Raw genomic sequence first — 17,749 nt, 5'->3', positions numbered from 1 at the left:
AGCTCCTGCTCCTTCCCCATCCCCAGGACCACCGCCCCCAGACCTCCTTCCCGGGGTCTTCGCTGAGCCTGCTCAGTCTCCCAAACTTTCCGTCTCTAGGCAACGCACCCCCCAAGCTTACCCGCTTCTGGATGCCCAGGTTATTGCTCAACAACTGTTAAGCCAGCTCAAAGGGTTTACCTGTTTAATCTCCTTCAACACTCCTTTCGGGTCCTGTTTCGTATCCTTCTCTGAATACTTATTCTATTTTGTATCTTTTCAGTCGGCTACGGAGTCATCCACGCCGACTGGCAGACCTTCTTAATCAACGCCAGCTGCGGTTTCCAACAAAAAGAAAAGGGGGAGATGTGGAGAGCAGGATGTAAGCTGACAAGGTCCTTGCAGCCTGCGAGGTCTGATCCAAGGGACGCCTCGCCTCAGCATCCTCCCCCAGAAAGAACAAGACAACACAATCACAGCCGCAGACATACAAGCTTGCTAATACACATAAAAGAAAGTTCTACTAATACTTGGTTGAATAGACAGTTGTTCTAAGACAGTGTAAAACCGTGTGAAAAATAAAAACTGGGCCACTGCTCTGCCATCCGTGGACAGTGGACCTCCTGATCCCAACTTTCCTGTCTCTGTGTTTTTCTTAATCTCCCACCCTCCCCCCTCAGGCCGAGCCCTCCTGTCTGCACTGGACGTGCCAGGGGGCCCCATGCCAGAGCCCACAGGTGCAGGGTGGGTGTGAATCGGTACCATCTGCTGTTCTAGCGGGAGGGCTCTGTGATTCTCTGGGCCCATGGAGAGATCACTCCACAACCCACAGCCACATCTATGAGCAGACAGACTCTGCGGCCCGACAGTGACTTGGTGACAAATGTGGGCAAACAGTGACAAACGTGTCCGGACAGTGACTTGGGCAGGACACTTCATTATGCATTATAGTCAATATTATAGTCACCATACATTGATCTGACCCTGTAACCTCTCATCCCTGCCGTAACCCATTGTGGCAAAGTATCTTATTTTTTTTTTTTTATGGAAGACAAAACGAGGGTGCAGAAGTTCTAGTCACTGAGCCAGGTGTATTAGTCAGATTAGATGGAACCATATCGTGGTTTCTAATGAAGTCAGCATCTGGTCGGTTAATGGTCCAGACCGCTCTGCTCCATGTGGTCACTGGGGGATCCAAGCAGCTGTGGGGCGGGGTGGGGAGGTGGGGAGAGTCTGGGACCCACCCCTCCTCTCGACCTCAGACCATAAGTGACACACGTCACTTTCACTTGCACCCATTAGCTAAAGCTAGTCCTGTGGTCCCAGCCTCAGTACATGGGTGGCAGGGGTTGGGGTTGGGGGTGGGTCCCTTCTATTGGACCGATTGTGTACACAGGTCCCATTTTATTTCTCCATTTAGCAGGTGATGGGATTCGGTTTCCACTTTTTGACTATTGTGCGTAGTGCTGCTGTGAACATGGGGTACAAGTTCCCATGTGGATACTCGTCTATGTTTTCATTTTTGATAAATCGTTTTTATTGATTTAAACTGTACATATAGGACTTTTTTTTTTTTTTAAGAGTCTCTAACCCAATGTGTCAGCACCTTTTCTGACCAAGACTTGCCAGAAAATGTCAACATCAAGAGTATCTAAATTCCTCTACTGGATGGTAATAACATTACATTTTAAAGACTTTCTTTATAGAGTTGGGGTTTTTTCCAAGAGTTGTGGAAATTCTTTTGTTAAATCTGAAAATTCAGTTCGAACCTGAATTTTGCCTCTATGTAAAGAGCATTAAGACAGACACTGAAACTGAAAATCACACACACACACACACACACACACGTGAGTTTGGCTTCAGTGCCAGAAGACCCGACTTTCAGTGCCAGGAAGTGAGAAGCTCAGAACCACTCTGATCTATGATTTTGAAGGCCGGTCTTCATGCTTAATCATTCTATTATTCTGTTCAAAACTGGCCACAGGCCGGTTCTCATCCCCACCCACACCCCCATCCCCCCACTTGTCTGAAGCTGGTCTACATTTCCCCTTTTTCTTAGAATGCCAGTTTCCCCAGTGCTGGTCAACGTCATATAGCCCTGCACTGAGTCATATCTGGAACTTTCTGTTACCTCGGCAGAGATGCCTTGAACCTGCCCCGGCCTTGACATGCCCTCCTGGGTGACCTTGACGACCTTAGGGTCGTCAGGACGGGCAGGGATTTCTCAGGATGGGCAAATGATTTCAGTCCTTAAAGTTGTGTTTGATTCACTCAAGGGGGTGGTGTGCAGACGGGCGCAGTGGGGCGGCACACAGTGGTCCCGGGGGAGTCCCTTCCAGTGCCTGCTGCTTGCACCCTGTGCGGTCCCAGCAGCCACCTCCAGAGCCACCTAGGATGGGAGCTCAGGCTCCCCGTGTCCCACAGGGGCTGCGCTTGGGGCTTCATTCCTGGGTGTGCTGGCCTGCGATGGGGACGCTGCCTGGGTGCGGGTGGGTCAGGTAAGGGCTGCATTGCGATCAGGCTTCCGACCTGAGGAGTTCCTTCATTAGTTCTAACCGGCAGTTGCTGTGCTTGTGTGTTTCCCTTGTGGAGTCTTTTTAGGGTTTTCTGCATAAAAGATGAACAGAGATCGTTTTACTTCTTCCTTTCCCTTTGGACGCCTTTTACTTTTTACTGCCTGCTTCTCTGTTCTGGCGGATGTCTGGCCTTTCTGTGCACACCTCCCCACCCCCGCAAGTCCCCACGCATCCCCGCAGGGGCCACTCCCCCAGTAGGGGTGGGGCTTCCGCACTTTCCTTTCGTCAGCCCAGATAGGTGGTGCGGCTTTGAACTGCGTTGCTTCTTGGTGGTCGTCGTTCATTCGCGTCTCCCAACCATGTCGCTGGGGCGACTGCTGCTCCTGCTGCTCCCGGCCTCGGTGAGTGGTGTGTGGTGGTCCCGGGAGGCCGGGCGCGAGCTGGGCAGCCCCGGGATGAGCCCCCTCCGGGCGTAGCCTAAGGGGACTGGCTGGGGATCTCGCGGGGTCCCAGGCGACTCTTACCGCCCTCCCACCCCCATTGTTCCGTCCGACGGCGGCTCCGGACAGCGCGGGCAGGCCAGGAAGTCGGGTACAGGGGCGCCGGGCGCGAGCTGGGCAGCCCCGGGATGAGCCCCCTCTGGGCGTAGCCCAAACGGGCTGGCTGGGGGGTCGGGACGGCCCCCACACGCATCTTGACTGTCCCCCCTCTGTCCTGCCGGGCCGAGGGCTGTCCGGGGCCCGCTAGGTCGGGTATCGTGCCCGGAACTGGCGCTGCCCGCGTCCCTACCCAGGGGTGCGCGCCCCTGGCAGAGGACACGCTGGTGCCCCAAAAGCCCAAGGTGGCACCCCAGTTTTTTTAGGGCAGGTGGAGACTTTGTCATTGTTCCGAGCCTCTCGGGAGTCAGGACCTGACGTGTGGGGGCAGCCGGGCCGGCGGGCATAAGGCGCGCCTACAGGGCGCTAGCGCTGTAGACGCTGCTCGCGGAGCGCGGTGGGGGGTGTGGTTTCTAGAAACTTCGAACCCGGACACCGCCCGCGGAGGGCAGGCGGGAGGCGTTTAAATTAAAGTGTGGTGTTTTTGCTACAAATCAACTCAGCTGTTTTTCCGTTATCTAGGCTTCGAGCAGAAATAGTTTCTGCAGATACGTTGTTTCACTATTTTGTAAATATCGGTAACGTTTTTTAGGTGTTATTGTTTTTGTAATTACGCGTGTCACAGAAGGTGATCGATTTCATTTTGAAAGCAGCAACAGTGCTAACCTCAAAGCACAGAAAGTGTGATACTTTATTTCTGTTTCAAAGGCAGCGCTGCCTCCCTCCTTTCTTTACTCCTCTCAACGTTAGAGGAGCCCCTGGGAAGCCCCAACTTCCCTTGACGTTAGTTAGTCTACAGCTTCTCTCCTTTTCTTCCTGTTCCGTTTTGAGCGCTTCATCCTGAGAGGTGGCCTCAGCTCTGGCCGCGGCTTCTGGGGGCCTATTTTATTTGTACCTGAGTAATGGCCCGGTGGGCTGTGCTCCCAGGGAAATGCGGAGAGACAGCTGGCCTCACTTTCTCTCACCTGCCTCCAGGCTGGTTGTTAGCAGCTTCCTTTATTGGGATCCCTTTATTGGTGCCCCGTTGCAAAGCCTGGGGGTGATGCCTGCAAGGCCACTTTTAAGAACTGAAAAGGTTTTTATCCAGGGAGCCTTTTCTTGCCTGAACTCTGGGTGAGCCTCAGGAGGGGTTGGGCCTGTGTCTTCAGGGTACGTTCCTCCTTGGCCTACCTCCTGAAGCTTCAGGGCCAGAAGATTCTGTTCAGATCTGTACCTTCTGGATTTAGCCCACCACCCTGCCTAACTTCAGGGGAGCAGAGCAGACGCCCTTCCTTCTGTGTTGCTGCAGTGCAGCTGATGGGCCGGGGGTTCTCAGGACACCCTTCCAGAGCAGGCTGTGGGGGTGACTGTTTCACCAGCCGTCCTGGAGTCACTGCAGGCCCCTCCACTCTGGGTGGCGGGGGCCCCCTTGGCCCAGAGGCAGGCTGCTCACTTCAGGTTGGTGGCACGCTGTCTCTCACTGAAGTCCTCAGCTTCCTTCAGGCGCTCCAGGATTTCCTCACTGAGGCCTTTGGGGGTCAGCAAATGCCACTGGGCTGTGGTTCCCAGGTGGCATTGGGTGTCATTCGGGATTTCCTAGGACCGGAGTGAAGGGGTCGGAAGGGACTTTCCAACCTAAGGGGCTGGAGAAAGGATCCAAAGGGATAGCAGAGAGGAGGGGACTGCTGCAGCCAGGAGGGAGACCCCCGCCTGGGGGAGCCTGTGGGGTGTGGGTGGGAAAATGGGGATCCCTCGGTCATCTGCAAGGGACAGGCCACAGCTGGTGAGATGGATACTCACCTCTGGTGTAAAATTTATGGGGCACCATAAAAACTCAGGAAATACGATAAATCCTATTTTGATGCAGTACCTTTCTAACATGAAAAATTCATGCAAAAAAATGCATGAGGAAAAAATAGAAACATTTTAAGTAAAGACCCTGTCCTTGGCCTGACCCTACTCACCTGCTTCACACCCTGGTGGCCCATCCCTGGCTGCAATACAAGTTTATGCATGAAAGCCAGCCGCCGTTTGCCGATTTGAGTTTTTAAAAACATACTGCATTGAACGGTATGCATCTTGATGGCTGAGGTTTTTTTGGGGGGTGGGGCACTTACATTTTGCCTGGTCTTGGGCCTGGGAGGTCAGGCGATGCTGGAATGAAGGGCACAGCCTCCGGGGTGCCGGGGTGCCCACAGCCGTGGCTGAAACACCCAGTGGTTACCAGTAAATGACATTGAACCTCTCAGCTCCTCGTCTTCTTGAAGGAATGAATCTAACCAAGAGACGGAAATCTGTGCAGTACAAAAAGCAGAAGTTTCTTAGTTAAAGAAACACCACCAAAGGAAGTACAAGTAGGGAAATGAAAAATGAAGATTAAGGGAAAAATGAGCCAGTAGGCAGTAGTCGGGGTGAGTCATCAGTCCTTTCCTGCACTTCCTTCACCAGTAACTTGGGGGCTTCTAGAGACTCCGGGGGGCTGGGATCCAGTTGGCAAGGCTTGTCCTTCATCACCTTCCCAGGGTTTTATCTGGGAGTGAATGATCCTGGAGGGATTGGAGCGGGCTGACCCAAGAGAGGGAAACAGCCCCCCCTTACATTTCAAGGAGGCTTTTATTCTATGGGTGGAGTTGCCCCCCCTTCTCCCCTGTTTTATGTCTTTCTTCCCCTGAGCTGCCTAGTCCTCTAGCATTTAGCAAGGCATTTCTGTGATTGAGGGGCACGCAGAGATATCTCCCTTTGATTCAGGGGCGTGTGTAACACAACGCCTTGATTTGGGGGCATATGCAAACACATCCCTTCGGGGGGTGTGAAAACCTGGAATCCTCTAGTCTGGTGAGGTTGGTGACAAACAAGATGTGATCTCCCCCAGCCCGTCTCCGACTTCTAACAACCCATTTCTCAGATGTAGAAGTGTTGTGAGCCTGGAGTCCTGCTGGGCAGCTGCCAGGGCTCATGACCCAAGGAGGAGCTGCAGCAAGGGGCAATGTCATTTCCCCTCTCCTGCTCATTTCTAGCTGTCTACCTACCCTGTCACCATGGGCCTCCCAAACGCTCGTTCAGGGCGAGGAGTTGGAGCAGAGAGTTGTGAGCTGGAGAGCTGAAAGGATGGAGGGCGCTGGGCAGAGTGAATGCTTGAAATGGAGACTTCAGAGGTGGCTGGTGGGGCTGAGGCACAGAGGCCTGGACACTGAGGGTGACACCTGAGTGACTGGAGCACAGGGCACGACTCCTTCATTGTGTCGTACTTGCAGGGGACCGAGGGCAGACCGAGGTGCTGAGCCCAGGCTAGATGGAGGAAAAGCATCCATGATGTTTCTGACCAGGCTCAGTTGCAGAAAGGAGAGCTGTATTCCTCTGACCTCAGATTTGATTTCCTCTGTAAGAGGTTTTCAATGTTTAAATTTCATGCTGAGATCACTTCAGACTTGAATAGTTAGTTACCAGACTAGTCCAGATGGTTGCAAGCGTGTGAACTCACTTCATGGTGGTGTGTTACACACTGTCAAAGGGTTACTTGTAGGTGATGTGAATTTTAGCCCAATTTTTAAAACTACCTTTCACAGCCACGTGCTTCCAGCCCAACCTTCACGGCCGCCCAGCTCAAGGCTAGGGTCACGTGGCTGAGCGGCCTGTGGCTCCAGGCTGTCCTCCAGAGCACGAAGGCTCCCTCTCCAGAAAGCAGATTCTGAGCTCCCCCAGAGGTCAGCCATGCTTCGCTACGTGACCAGTTTGGAGGGGGAGGAACGGGGGCGTCTCCAGTACTGCTGCAAGCTGAAGGTTTTCTTTCGGGAGAACCCCACTTCCTGGATGTGATGATCAACACGGAGTGTGCCCTAGCATGGCTGGTACAGGGCGTCTCGGTCCACTCCAGGCCACTGGTTAGGGATTATGAACGCCAAGCCTCCAGCCGCAGGCACGACACCACCAGCTTAACGTCCTCGAAGGGATATCTGACCACAACAGCCAGGGTCAGATTCTGGCAGGAGGCGGAGGTCATCAGTGAGGACAAAAAGGCACCAGGATGGCACGGACAGGGGGACACATTGATCCCAAGATGAAGAGGGCGGAGCATCAAATGTGGACCAAGTAGGACAGGAGCCCGGAGGCGTCTGCAGATGCAAGAAATGGCGAGACGCGTCTATGCAGTGCACAGAAAAGCCATGAGGAAAGGGTGTCCCGTGAAGAATGAGAGAATGTGCACCATACATCTAGAGTGACACTGAAAGAGACATAAAAAAGCTGACGAGTGGAAAAAATGTGTGAAAAATAGCAAAAGATAAAAAAAAACCTTTCAAAAACCCAAATAAAGTAGCACACAGACTTCCTGAGGCTCGCACCCAGATCCTGTGGAGGGTAACATTCTAGGCGCCCGCCCTGCAGTGCTCACCACCAGAGGGGGACAGGGCTGTGGTGCTGCCATCTGGGCTACAGACCTGCATGGTTCGCCAGCTCCCCCTGGTGTCCTTGAGTAACCTTGGAGAGTCCGCGTCTCTCCTTCTACAGCCCCAACACTGGTGAAGTCCTAGCCAGTAGTTTAATGGAACGTTTCTCCATTTGGGTTTGTCTGATGGTTTCCTGTGGATAAATCCCAGTTAGGCATTTTGGGCAAATACACCCCAGAGGTGATGTGTCATTGTCACGGCACCACCTCAGGAGGCTCCCGACCCATATCGATCTGTGCCTCTCTGCTGGTGTCGCCGTTGATGATTTACTTCAGGTGGTGTGTGCCAGGTTTCTTCACCGAAAAGGGACTATTGGTCCCCCTGTAATTACCAGATGTCTTGTGGGACTTGCTTTGACGCTGTGTAAACACGGTTTTTCCTCAGACTTTCAGTTACTGATGTTGGTTCTTGCCTGAAACAGTTACTACTGTGATGCTTGCAAACTGAATTTTCTTCTTAAAACCTATCTAAATGCCTTTTTCGGTTACTTTTTGCTTTATTTTTCCCCCACTTAACCAGTGCAACATAAATCGGTAAAAACTGAAAATAGAGTCTCTTCCATTTGGCTGTGAAGGAAATGAAAGGATCTGGGGACCCAGCGACCAAGGGAAGTAAAAGGCGGAATAGGAGGGAAAAAAGATCACAGAGAAAGTACAATATGAAAACCACCGAGTCAGACGGCAGACGTGAATCTCAGTAGGTGAACAACCCAAGACGTTGAAATAGGTTCAGCGCATTCATGAACTTTCAGGTTGCTCTGGAAAGAAAAATCAGCCCTGAGCTGTTTTTAAGAGTTGTGCCTAAACGACGGTAACACAGGACTCACACGGGAACCCAGGAGGGAAATGAAAGGGTAGAAAGTAGGTGCCAAGCATGGCGTCAGTAGGAGGGGGACAGTGGTGGCATCTGCCCCCTCAGATAAAAGAGAATTCAGCCTCGGACGCTAGGCAGGGAAAAGATGTGAACACGCAGCTGCTGAAACCCTTACCGATGTTCTAGAACAAAACCAAATGCTGAGTTGCAAAGGGTCCCGACCACACAGGACCTCCTTCTGACCAAGTTCCGAGAGTCCGCTCCCCTGGGGGCACACCCGGCAGGGAAGCAGTGCCCGCCTCTGCTCACACGTGTCCATCGAGAACGTGTACGTCCATCGGGAGCAGAGGCCTCTCGGTAAAGCCAGTCTCCCTTTCTGATCGAAGGTGACCATTGCGACCAATGTGACCCGATGTGACCCTGACAAGTACGAGTTACAGACCCTCGGCCTGTGCTGCCGTCTGTGCCCGGCGGGTGAGTCTCGGGACGCCTTGCAGAGCCGTGGTGCAGGCCTGACCTGGGGGGCAGAAGGGGGCTTGGAGCCGAGCTGCAGGCTGCCCTGGCTGGGCCTCTCCTTGGCAGTCTCCCCCACCCCCACGTCTGCACCCGCCTAGTGGGGCGCTCCTGTGAACAGAGGGGATTGTGTGCTTGTTTGAAAGTGGGCGAGGTACATTCAGCAGGGCTTGGAGGACAGAAATGGGGGTGTATGCACAGGCTGGATGCCCCCTCCTACCTTCCCGTCAGGAGTCCTCTGGGGAACCTGGTCGGAGGTCCTCCTCGTCACGCCTGCACCCCCATCTACTCACACAGCCAGGTGTGCACTCTCTCTATGACTTCAGGGGTCTCCTCTTTGCAGGTCCCAGCCACACACCTGCACCCATCACCATCTGCACCCCCCGCCCACCCACACCTCCTCCTGTCCATGAACCTGTGTCTTCACAGGGCGTCTGTCTCAGGGACCAAACATCACAGCGGGACCTCTCAGCCCCGTACCCTATGCACATGCCCCAGCACACACACCTGCATTCACACACGTGTGCACACACACACCTGCACACACCACACTTAGGAACGAATGGGACACACTTGGTCTGGCATGACACCTGTGACCTGGCATATGTACCAGGTGCGTGTTCTGATGGCCTCCCCCGGGGAGGGTGCGACTGGGCTCAGATACAGTCTCACACGAGGTGAGCACCGGGCCCGAGGGATCCTCACGAGTGGGTCAGACGCCTGTGTTCCTGGACCTCCGGTGTCCCTTTAAATTCCGCTGGAAGCCGCTGAGCCTCCCAGGTGGTCACGGGCTGGGTGGGGGTGGGGTGGGCTGGACTCACAGGCCTCCAGGCTCCCGGACAGGCTCCGTCCATTTACACGAGCTGCAGGATGAAAGCCCGGGGTGGGGGGTGATTCAGGTCCCTAGTTCCTGGGACACATGCCACGGGCTGTCAGTCCAGAACGTTCCAAGGAGATAGGAGGTGAGGGTCGGCTCTCTCCAGGAGCCCGGCCACCAGGTGCTGTGGTTGCTGCTGGAGCAGAGGCCTCGGGACCAGGTGGGGTCTGCGCTCAGATGGCTGCCCAGAGCGTCCACCTCCCCTCTGTGTCCCCCTCACTCAGGCCAGTACGTCAGCAAACACTGTGACGAGACCCGTACCACGAAGTGCGACCCGTGTGAGTTTGACACCTTCACGGCCCATGCCAACAGGGAGACCCGCTGCCTGCCGTGTGCCCAGTGCCGGGAAGGTGAGTGGACTGTGGGTGGGCACGGTGGGCCCTTTGCTTTTTAAAGCACACCCCCCCTTCCAGCTGGCTCGTGGCATTCGTCCCAAGGGCAGTCAATACAGATGAACGTGGTGACGGAGCTGCCAGAGCAGCCACCACCTGGAGTGTGTTTTTCCACGATAATACGTGTACGTGGTTAAAGAATCAGTCTGCACGTTGTCAGGGTTTCAGAGCAGCTGAGCACAAGAATATTTATAGTAACGTTCATCCCAGTTCCTGTGTTTCAGCAGCAAAGTGTTCTTAAGAATGTAACCTCAGGGGGTGGCTGGTGGTCTGGGGGTGTGGCCCCGTTTTCGTTTATCTCTCCCGTTCATTCTATGGCTCGTCCAGTTGGTAGAAGGCGTGTTTCAGACCTGCGTGCACCCTAACGTTTGAGGCGCCGGGCGGGCTGTGGAGTTTCTACCTGCGGCTGTGTGTGCGGGGGTGTAGACGTGAGCACGCCCAGAGGGCTTCCAGAAGGGCGGTCCTCAGTGTGACTGCAGGGCTGGGGGTGTGAGGGCTGCTCTGCAGTCCCCGTCCTCTGTCTGCTGTGTCACAGCCCGGAACACAGGGTGTTGCGTCCTTCCTTTGTGGGACAGACAAGATGGAATGATTGGGGGTGTTTCTGAGGATTGGGCTCTGGCCCCCCCACAGACGCTACAGGTTTTGGGGTCACCCAGCAGCCTGTGCATGGACACCCCAGTGCAGGAAGTAAGGTCTGGCAGTTACCTGGTCGTCCCTAAGTGTTGGCAGGGAGGGTGAGAGCAGACACGATGCAGCTGGATTGGTCCGCTGTGGACAGGGACAGAGCGTCCCCCAGTGACTGACCCTCAGCCTTTCTTCTTTAACAGATCAGGAGGAGGTGACCCCATGCTACCCGACCAAGGACCGGCAGTGCCAGTGCACGCCGGGGACCTACTACTGTGACTCAGTGGATTGCATGGAGCAGTGCTACCGCTGTACCAGGTGCCAGCCTCGGGGGTACGGGCATTCCAGACAGGCCTGGGCTGGGCCCCCACGCCTCCATTCACGGTCTGTTTGCTTTGGGTCACTCATGGACCAACCTCTCCTGGGCCCCTCAGTTTCCCCATCGGTAAAATGGGGCTCGTGGGTGCACCTGCCGTGCAGAGGCGTCCTAAAGGTTAAAGCAGAGGAACCACCTGGATGTTTCCATCTGGAGGCCGGCCTCAGTGAGCCCTGGGCCATGGATACATTCATTCAATGCCTGTGAGCCGCTGCAGCCGTGGGTGGGATGTAGGCCTCAAGCCCCAGCGGTGCTGGAAAGAAATCAACACACACACAGCGACGAATCCCTGAGGGGATCACAGCTCGGACTGTTTAGATAGGACTCTCGAGCAGAGGCCTACCGGGGGAGGGACGGAGGGGCCCTGGAGCAGAGAGAATAGAGTGCTGTGCCCTGTGACAGCTCTGAGTGACCACTGTCGCTTTTCAGTGTCCTGGGGCTGCTGTAACGACACCACAGCTGGATGGCTTTCAGAAACCACACAAATGTGTTCCTTCACAGTTGTGGAGACCAGAAGTCCGAAATGAAGGTGTCGGCAGGGCTGCACCCCCACGGAAGGCCCTGGGGAGGACGCTTCCGGCCTCTTCCCGCCTTGGGTGTGGCCGGCACTCCCTGGCGCCCCTCAGCTTGTAGGCGCATCGCTCCAACCTCTGCTTCTGTCTCTACGCCCGGCGTCTTCTCCTGTGTGTCTGTCTCTGTGTCTGCACATGGCCTCTCTATCTGCGTACAGATGTCCCTCTTGTCAGGACGGCGGTCATTCATGCCGCCTGCTCCGGTAGGACCTCATCCTAACGCAATTACATCTACAAAGGCCCTGTTTCCAAATTAGGTTTTAGTGTGAGGTTCTGGGAGGGCATGGATTTGGGGAGACATTGCAGAGATAAAGCCACTTGCAGAATGGCTCACTTTTGTGGGCACATCATGGATTCTTAATTACAACTCAGACCGTGTTCGACTGTTGGTTCGTGTACCTGACCAGTGCAGAGTGAGGGCTGCCGTCAGGTCAGGTTTGATCAGGGCTCTGGCACCTCTAGCCGTCGCTTGCCTGTCTGCTTCTCCATGGGCTTCATCTCCGGGCTGACTTCCCTCTTGGTAGAGATCCGGCCACAGCAGGTCCAGTCTTCGTAGCCATACCCAGCTTTATCCCGGGACAGAGAGACGGAATTCCTGAGCTTTATTCTCACTGAACCGATTTGGGCAGATAGCCTGGGAAATGCCTGGCACACACGCCCAGAATCTGGTGGGCCAGCCCCCACGTGGGGAGCTGGCGCTGGGCCAGGGAGAGGAAGGAAGCTCGGGATTTCTTCTCTTTCCTCTCAGGTGTAACGGTGCCACCGTTCATGCATGCAATGCCACGAGGGATGCCATCTGTGCTGCAGAAACGAACCCAGAGCCAGGTAAGAAGCTGATCCCATCTCTTCAATCTGGGTCAGCAAACCTTTCCACAAAGGGAAGTGATTTAGGTTTTGCGGGCCGAATGGTCTGTGTTGTCAATACTCAACTCTGCTGCTGTCGTGACAAAGCGGATACAGAAAGCAAACGGATGTGCTTGGCTGTGTGCTAATAAAACTTCATTAGCACTACTGGTCGGTGGGCTGGGTGGAGCCTGGGGGCCGTAGCTCAGAGACCCCAGTCTTGAGTAAACAGAATCCTTGGGGACTCCTTGGGCTTCCCCATCCTTGCCACCTGAATTGGGGTCCTGTGGGGTCAGGCCCAGCTTCCCGGGCTGACCGGGTAGCTCACTGGTGCCGTCCTGCCTCACGTTCCAGACGCAGCAGGTGGGGAGCTGAGTGGCTGCCCCCCAGGTGCCGGCGGGTTTCTCCTTTAGTTCACACTCTTCCCGTTTCCACCGTCTTCCCCGATGTAATCCATGAGGACGTGCCAGGTTCGTGGTGGGAGGTGGAGCACCTGGTCCAGTGTGTCGTTTTCCATACACACATACAAATGACCCAGGTCGTGTTTGCAAACGGCGGACCCTTCCCCCGCCCTCAGTGTCACTTGGTCATGTACCAAGCACCTGTGGAAGCCTGGGACTTTCTGTGCGTCTGTCCTTGGGCCTGTCTCATTCTGGTGGCAGGCCTTGACAACGGGGGTGACAGTCCCCCGTTTGTCCCTAGTCACAATGTCAGGGCTGATTTAGACTTTGGGGTGTCAGTTTCCAGATCAGAATCGGTGGGTTGATTTTCATTAAAAAAAAATTGATTCAAACACTACAACCACTCAAATAATTATTTAATGAAAAAAAAAAAGGAAATTAGGAAGGGCTCAACCTGAATATAAAGAAAGCGTTTGAATGGAACAGTGGCGTCCTGTGAAAGAGTCACTGGGGTCCCTCTGTCCTTCATGGGGCTGTCACAGTCCCGATGGACCTGCTCCGCCCCCATGTCTGAGTGTCTGTGGCTCTTACTGGTGCTGTGGCGTCACCAGGGTGAGACCAGGACACCTGAGTGATCTCAACAGACGTGTCCCCGGGGTGGACCCTGGCCTGTTCCTTGGGCCACCGAGCTGGGCCTTCCACAGTCACACAGGCCATCCTGTCCCTCCTTCCAGCCTCCAGGCTTTGCTTCCTGCTGGCCCAGGAGTAAGTCCTGCAGCTGTGACCACTCACGCTGGACCTCTCCCTGCTCTTCTGGCGGGAGGGACCTGCTTCTGCTTCTGAGAGCAGGACGCATTGCCTGTGAGCCGTGGTCCTTATTGAGACCTGGATAGAGGAACCTGTCCTCCTGGCTAGCACCGGGCAGGTCCAGTCCCCCCTCAGCTGGAGAGCACTTTGGGGCCTGGCAATTGGGGTGCCGCCCTCAGTCCCAGGAGCAGGCGCTGTCTTCTGCAGCAGCACCCTTGGGCCAGGGAAGCATGCTTACCCCGCTCCACCACTGTTTCCTCCAGGAAATGCAAACACGGAATGGTCCGTCCCTGTGCCTGTGTGGGTGCTCGTCGTGGGGGGCATTTTTGGCATCGTTGTCGTCGTGATCGTCATTATCTATTGCTGTAGGAGACAACGTAAGTTGGAGATCGAGCGATCCCAGAGAAAATCAGATCAGACCCCGGAGCTCCAGAGTGAGGACCTGGGGCAAGAGGTCCTGATGGGGAGTTTTCATTTAAAATACGGGGACGCTCACTTTCTAACCTGGGGGACCTCCCTGGGCCTGAGGTGACGCTCGGAGGTAGAGGCCTTCGTGCTCCCCTACCAGACGCAGGGCTCCAGTCTCAGGAGGGCTGGTTGATGGCAGATGGCGCATTCGGGGTGTCCTCGGCCAAGAATAGGGAATGACTGGTGCTGCTTGAGCCAGCGGGCGGGGAGGGTGGGCAGGGCGGACCCTGGGTGCTGGTGAAGGGCACTGAGTCATCTCACCTCTCTGTGTTGCCAGGTGGGCAGCTTTTGCAGCGGGTTGTCAGTTTCTTGAAAGGTAAGTATACCTTGTTGTGAATTCCATGCCTTTCCTTTCTCTCGTGGAACTTGTTGTCCAGTTAATATCAGTTACAGTCACGTGCCACTTACTGACAGGACGCGTTTTGAGCAATGCATCATTAGGGGAGGCTGTCGTATGTCAGCAGCACAGTGCGCTTACCCACACCCACAGGGGACAGCCTATGGCAGCCCTGGGCTGCACGGTACAGCCTGGCGCTCCCGGGCCACCGGCCTGCACTGCACGTTACTGCACAGAACAACACGGGATTAAACCAGCACAAGAGACGATGCCGTCAAAAGCCACGGTGAACATGAGACGTGTGAGGCTCTTGCCAGGCCACACGGCGCGATGTTTGCAGCAGAGTTTGTATAAGTAGAAGAGGACACTGTACCATAATGATACTCAGGGTAGTAACTACATAACGCAGGAACGTGGTCGTGTGTTGTGAATCTCAAGTAGTGTTGCTGTACATAGTTGTACCCACTACGCGTTTATGCGGCTGGCAGCCCCGGGAGGCCACAGACACGGGGGGAATGTGCTGCCCTGTGACGGTACGATGTCACTGGCGATAGGGAAGTTTCAGCTCTGTTAGAATCTTCCCGGACCACCGTCGTATATGGGCCCACCCGTGACCGAATCGTCACTGTGCAGCGATTCCGTGACTGTGTTTCACTTCTCACTCTTCTGTTTGATTTTCAGAAAAGTCCAGTGAGCCAGGCAGCCAGGTGAGTGTCACCCTGGGGTTTGCCCAGTGGTAGCTTCAGGCCTGCACGGCAGTGGGGACACCCCAGGGTGGGCGCGAGGCAGCAGCCCAGGCCCCCAGCTGCGTGCACAGCTCAGCTTGTGGGGTGCTGTCTGCATCCCGTTACTAGAGCCCCAGACGTCTATGCCGGGAGAAGACTTAAACTCTGCTGGTCTAGACCCCTGAGTGGAAACTGAGGCACAGAGGGGCAGACGGCTTTGTACGGGATTCCTGGGACTGCTGAAAGAATTGGTCACACACTGGGGGTGGGGGGCTTATGACAATGGGAACTTACTGTCTCCCATTTCTGGAGCCCAGACGTCCGGCATGCAGGTCCAGCGGGATTGGCTCCCTCCGAGGTCCTGGGGGGGCCCGTCCTTTCCCTGTCCTCACTCCTTCTGGTCTTGCCGGCCATCCTTGAGTCTTTGGCCGTAGACGCATCACTCTGCCTCTGTTGTCACACAGCCCCCTCCCCGTGTGTCTGCATCTCCGTCCTTATCTGGACACCAGTCATGAGACTTAGGGTCACTCTCGTCAGTGTGACCTCATCTGGCGTTTCGTTCCCCAAAAGTGGCTTTGGGAGAGCTGTGCTACAGGACCCTGTCACCAAAAGAAACTTCTTTGTCCTTTAGTCATCTGCAAAGGTACATTTGCAAATACCGTCCTATTCACAGGTAACGGGTCAGGTGTAGACATATCTTTTGGAGGACACCATTCAACCCATGACAGACTTGTCCTGGAATCCCCCGAGTGTTAGTGGCAGGGCTGGGACCTGACCCCTGGAGTCTTGTTCTCTGACATTGCACAGCCCTGGCGTATCCACTGGACGGCTTGGCATTTCATTCCCCAAACCTGGCTTTGGGGGAGCTGTGCTACAGAACCCTGTCACCAAAAGTGATTGCAATGTCCTTTAGTCATGGAGTTCCAGCCTACCCAATGAGACACTGCACCCCACGGGCAGCGAGATCCCCCCGCCAGCCATTGGTGTGAACATGCCGCTATTGGACGAGGGCTCATCCTCAGCGCCCGGGGCCGGGACCCCCACACCGACCTCTGAGGACCCCGAGGACGGAACTGAGCTGCAGGTGCTGGTGGCCGGAGGAAGTGACACAGCCCCAGCCCCAGAGCCGGCGTTACAAGCTCAAGCTCCCGCTGCTTGCGGGCCCCAGCGCCGGGCTGAGGCGTCAGCACCCCTCAGTGGTCTGCAGCAGGTGAGTGACATCTGCGTGGGTCTGGCTGCCAAGGGAGCCAGGTCCGGAGCACGTCCTGGGTGCAGGGCTGTGCGTTAGGTGCTAACATGCGTGCTCTTGTAAGTTCTCCTGTGTTTCCTGGGGCGAGTACAACGAAGCTGCACAGCCTGGGCGGCTGAAACATCAGGAATCTATTGTCTGGAGGCTGGAAGTCCAAGATGAAGGTGTCGGTGCGTCTGGTTCCATCTGTGTCTGTGAGGGAGTGTCTTGTACGGCCGCTCCATGGCTTGTGCTGGTTTCCTGGCAAACTCAGGGCTCCTGGGCTCGTAGACACATCCCGCGGTCTCTGCCTTCGTGTTCACACAGCGTTCCCCTGCGTGCAAGTCCGTGTCCACAGTTCCCCACTCATGGGACACAGCGACATGGATGAGGGCCCACCCTAATGAGTGTCTCAGCTTTCTTGTCTGCAGTGACCCTATTTCCTAATGTGGTCCATTCACAGCTGCTGGGGTTAAGACTCGTAACAGATCACAATCCAACTTGTAACAGCCCGCAACCCCCACTGTTGTCCGAGGGGTGTGACCCCGGTGGGCACCGAGGCTCAGGAGGTCCTCACCCAGGTCCCACTGTTGGGAGGAGCTGCACCAAAGGGCCCAGCCCACGGCTGCTGGATCCTGTGGCACCCGAGCGCGTGAGGTGTCCTAGGTCACGAGGCCAGACTCCCCCTGTGTGCCAGGCGAGGAGTCTGGAGAACACGGGGTGTAGGGTGTAGGGAGGCGGGCACACACACATCCACAGGGCAAGCTGTGCAGGACGGAAATGGTGCCCCATCCAGCTGTGCAGGGAGGAGAGTGACAGTCTCATCCTGCATTGTGGGACTGCGGGCGGGGGCTGTCCCAAGGCAGTGACACGTGAATAAGGTTTGACAAGATGAGATGGCCACTATGTCCCTTCAGGGAGAGGAGACAGTGTGTGCAGCTTCCCAGAGGGATTCGGACCCAGTGTTTGGGGAGTGATGAGGACCCCGTTTCTGGATCCTAAAGGGAGGTGCACTGAGGGTAAGGGTGCCCGGGAGAAGGTCAGGAGGCTCCCATGACACAGGTCCGGGCCCTGGGTCCCCTGGCACGGGCGTGGACACTAGGCTCTGTGGGTTGTGTACCCTCACGCGTCATTTCAGAGACGGTCTGTGAGTTGTGTCTCATCTTCCAAGGGGTCTGGGCAAGTAAAGTGCAGGAGTTAGAACCCCCAGCCCATGTCAGCGGAGTCACTGGGGTCACGCGGTGTGCGAGGGTCGCTG

General features: G+C 55.6%; 1 protein-coding gene across 1 annotated transcript in view; it reads left to right on the top strand.

The window, feature by feature from the left end:
* Positions 1–2,775: 2,775 nt before the first annotated feature.
* The window catches only part of LOC117030753 (tumor necrosis factor receptor superfamily member 1A), a 57,550-nt gene continuing 42,576 nt past the window's right edge, over positions 2,776–17,749 (top strand). The window contains exon 1 of the mRNA XM_033120977.1: positions 2,776–2,896. Within this exon, the coding sequence (XP_032976868.1) occupies positions 2,855–2,896 (42 nt within the window). The 5' untranslated portion in view covers positions 2,776–2,854. The remainder of the gene's footprint in view (positions 2,897–17,749) is intronic.

The sequence above is a fragment of the Rhinolophus ferrumequinum genome, chromosome 11, assembly GCF_004115265.2.
Source record: "Rhinolophus ferrumequinum isolate MPI-CBG mRhiFer1 chromosome 11, mRhiFer1_v1.p, whole genome shotgun sequence".
NCBI lineage: Eukaryota > Metazoa > Chordata > Mammalia > Chiroptera > Rhinolophidae > Rhinolophus > Rhinolophus ferrumequinum.
The sequence above is the reverse complement of the archived record's forward strand: the minus strand, read 5'-3'. Positions and strand labels throughout refer to the sequence as shown.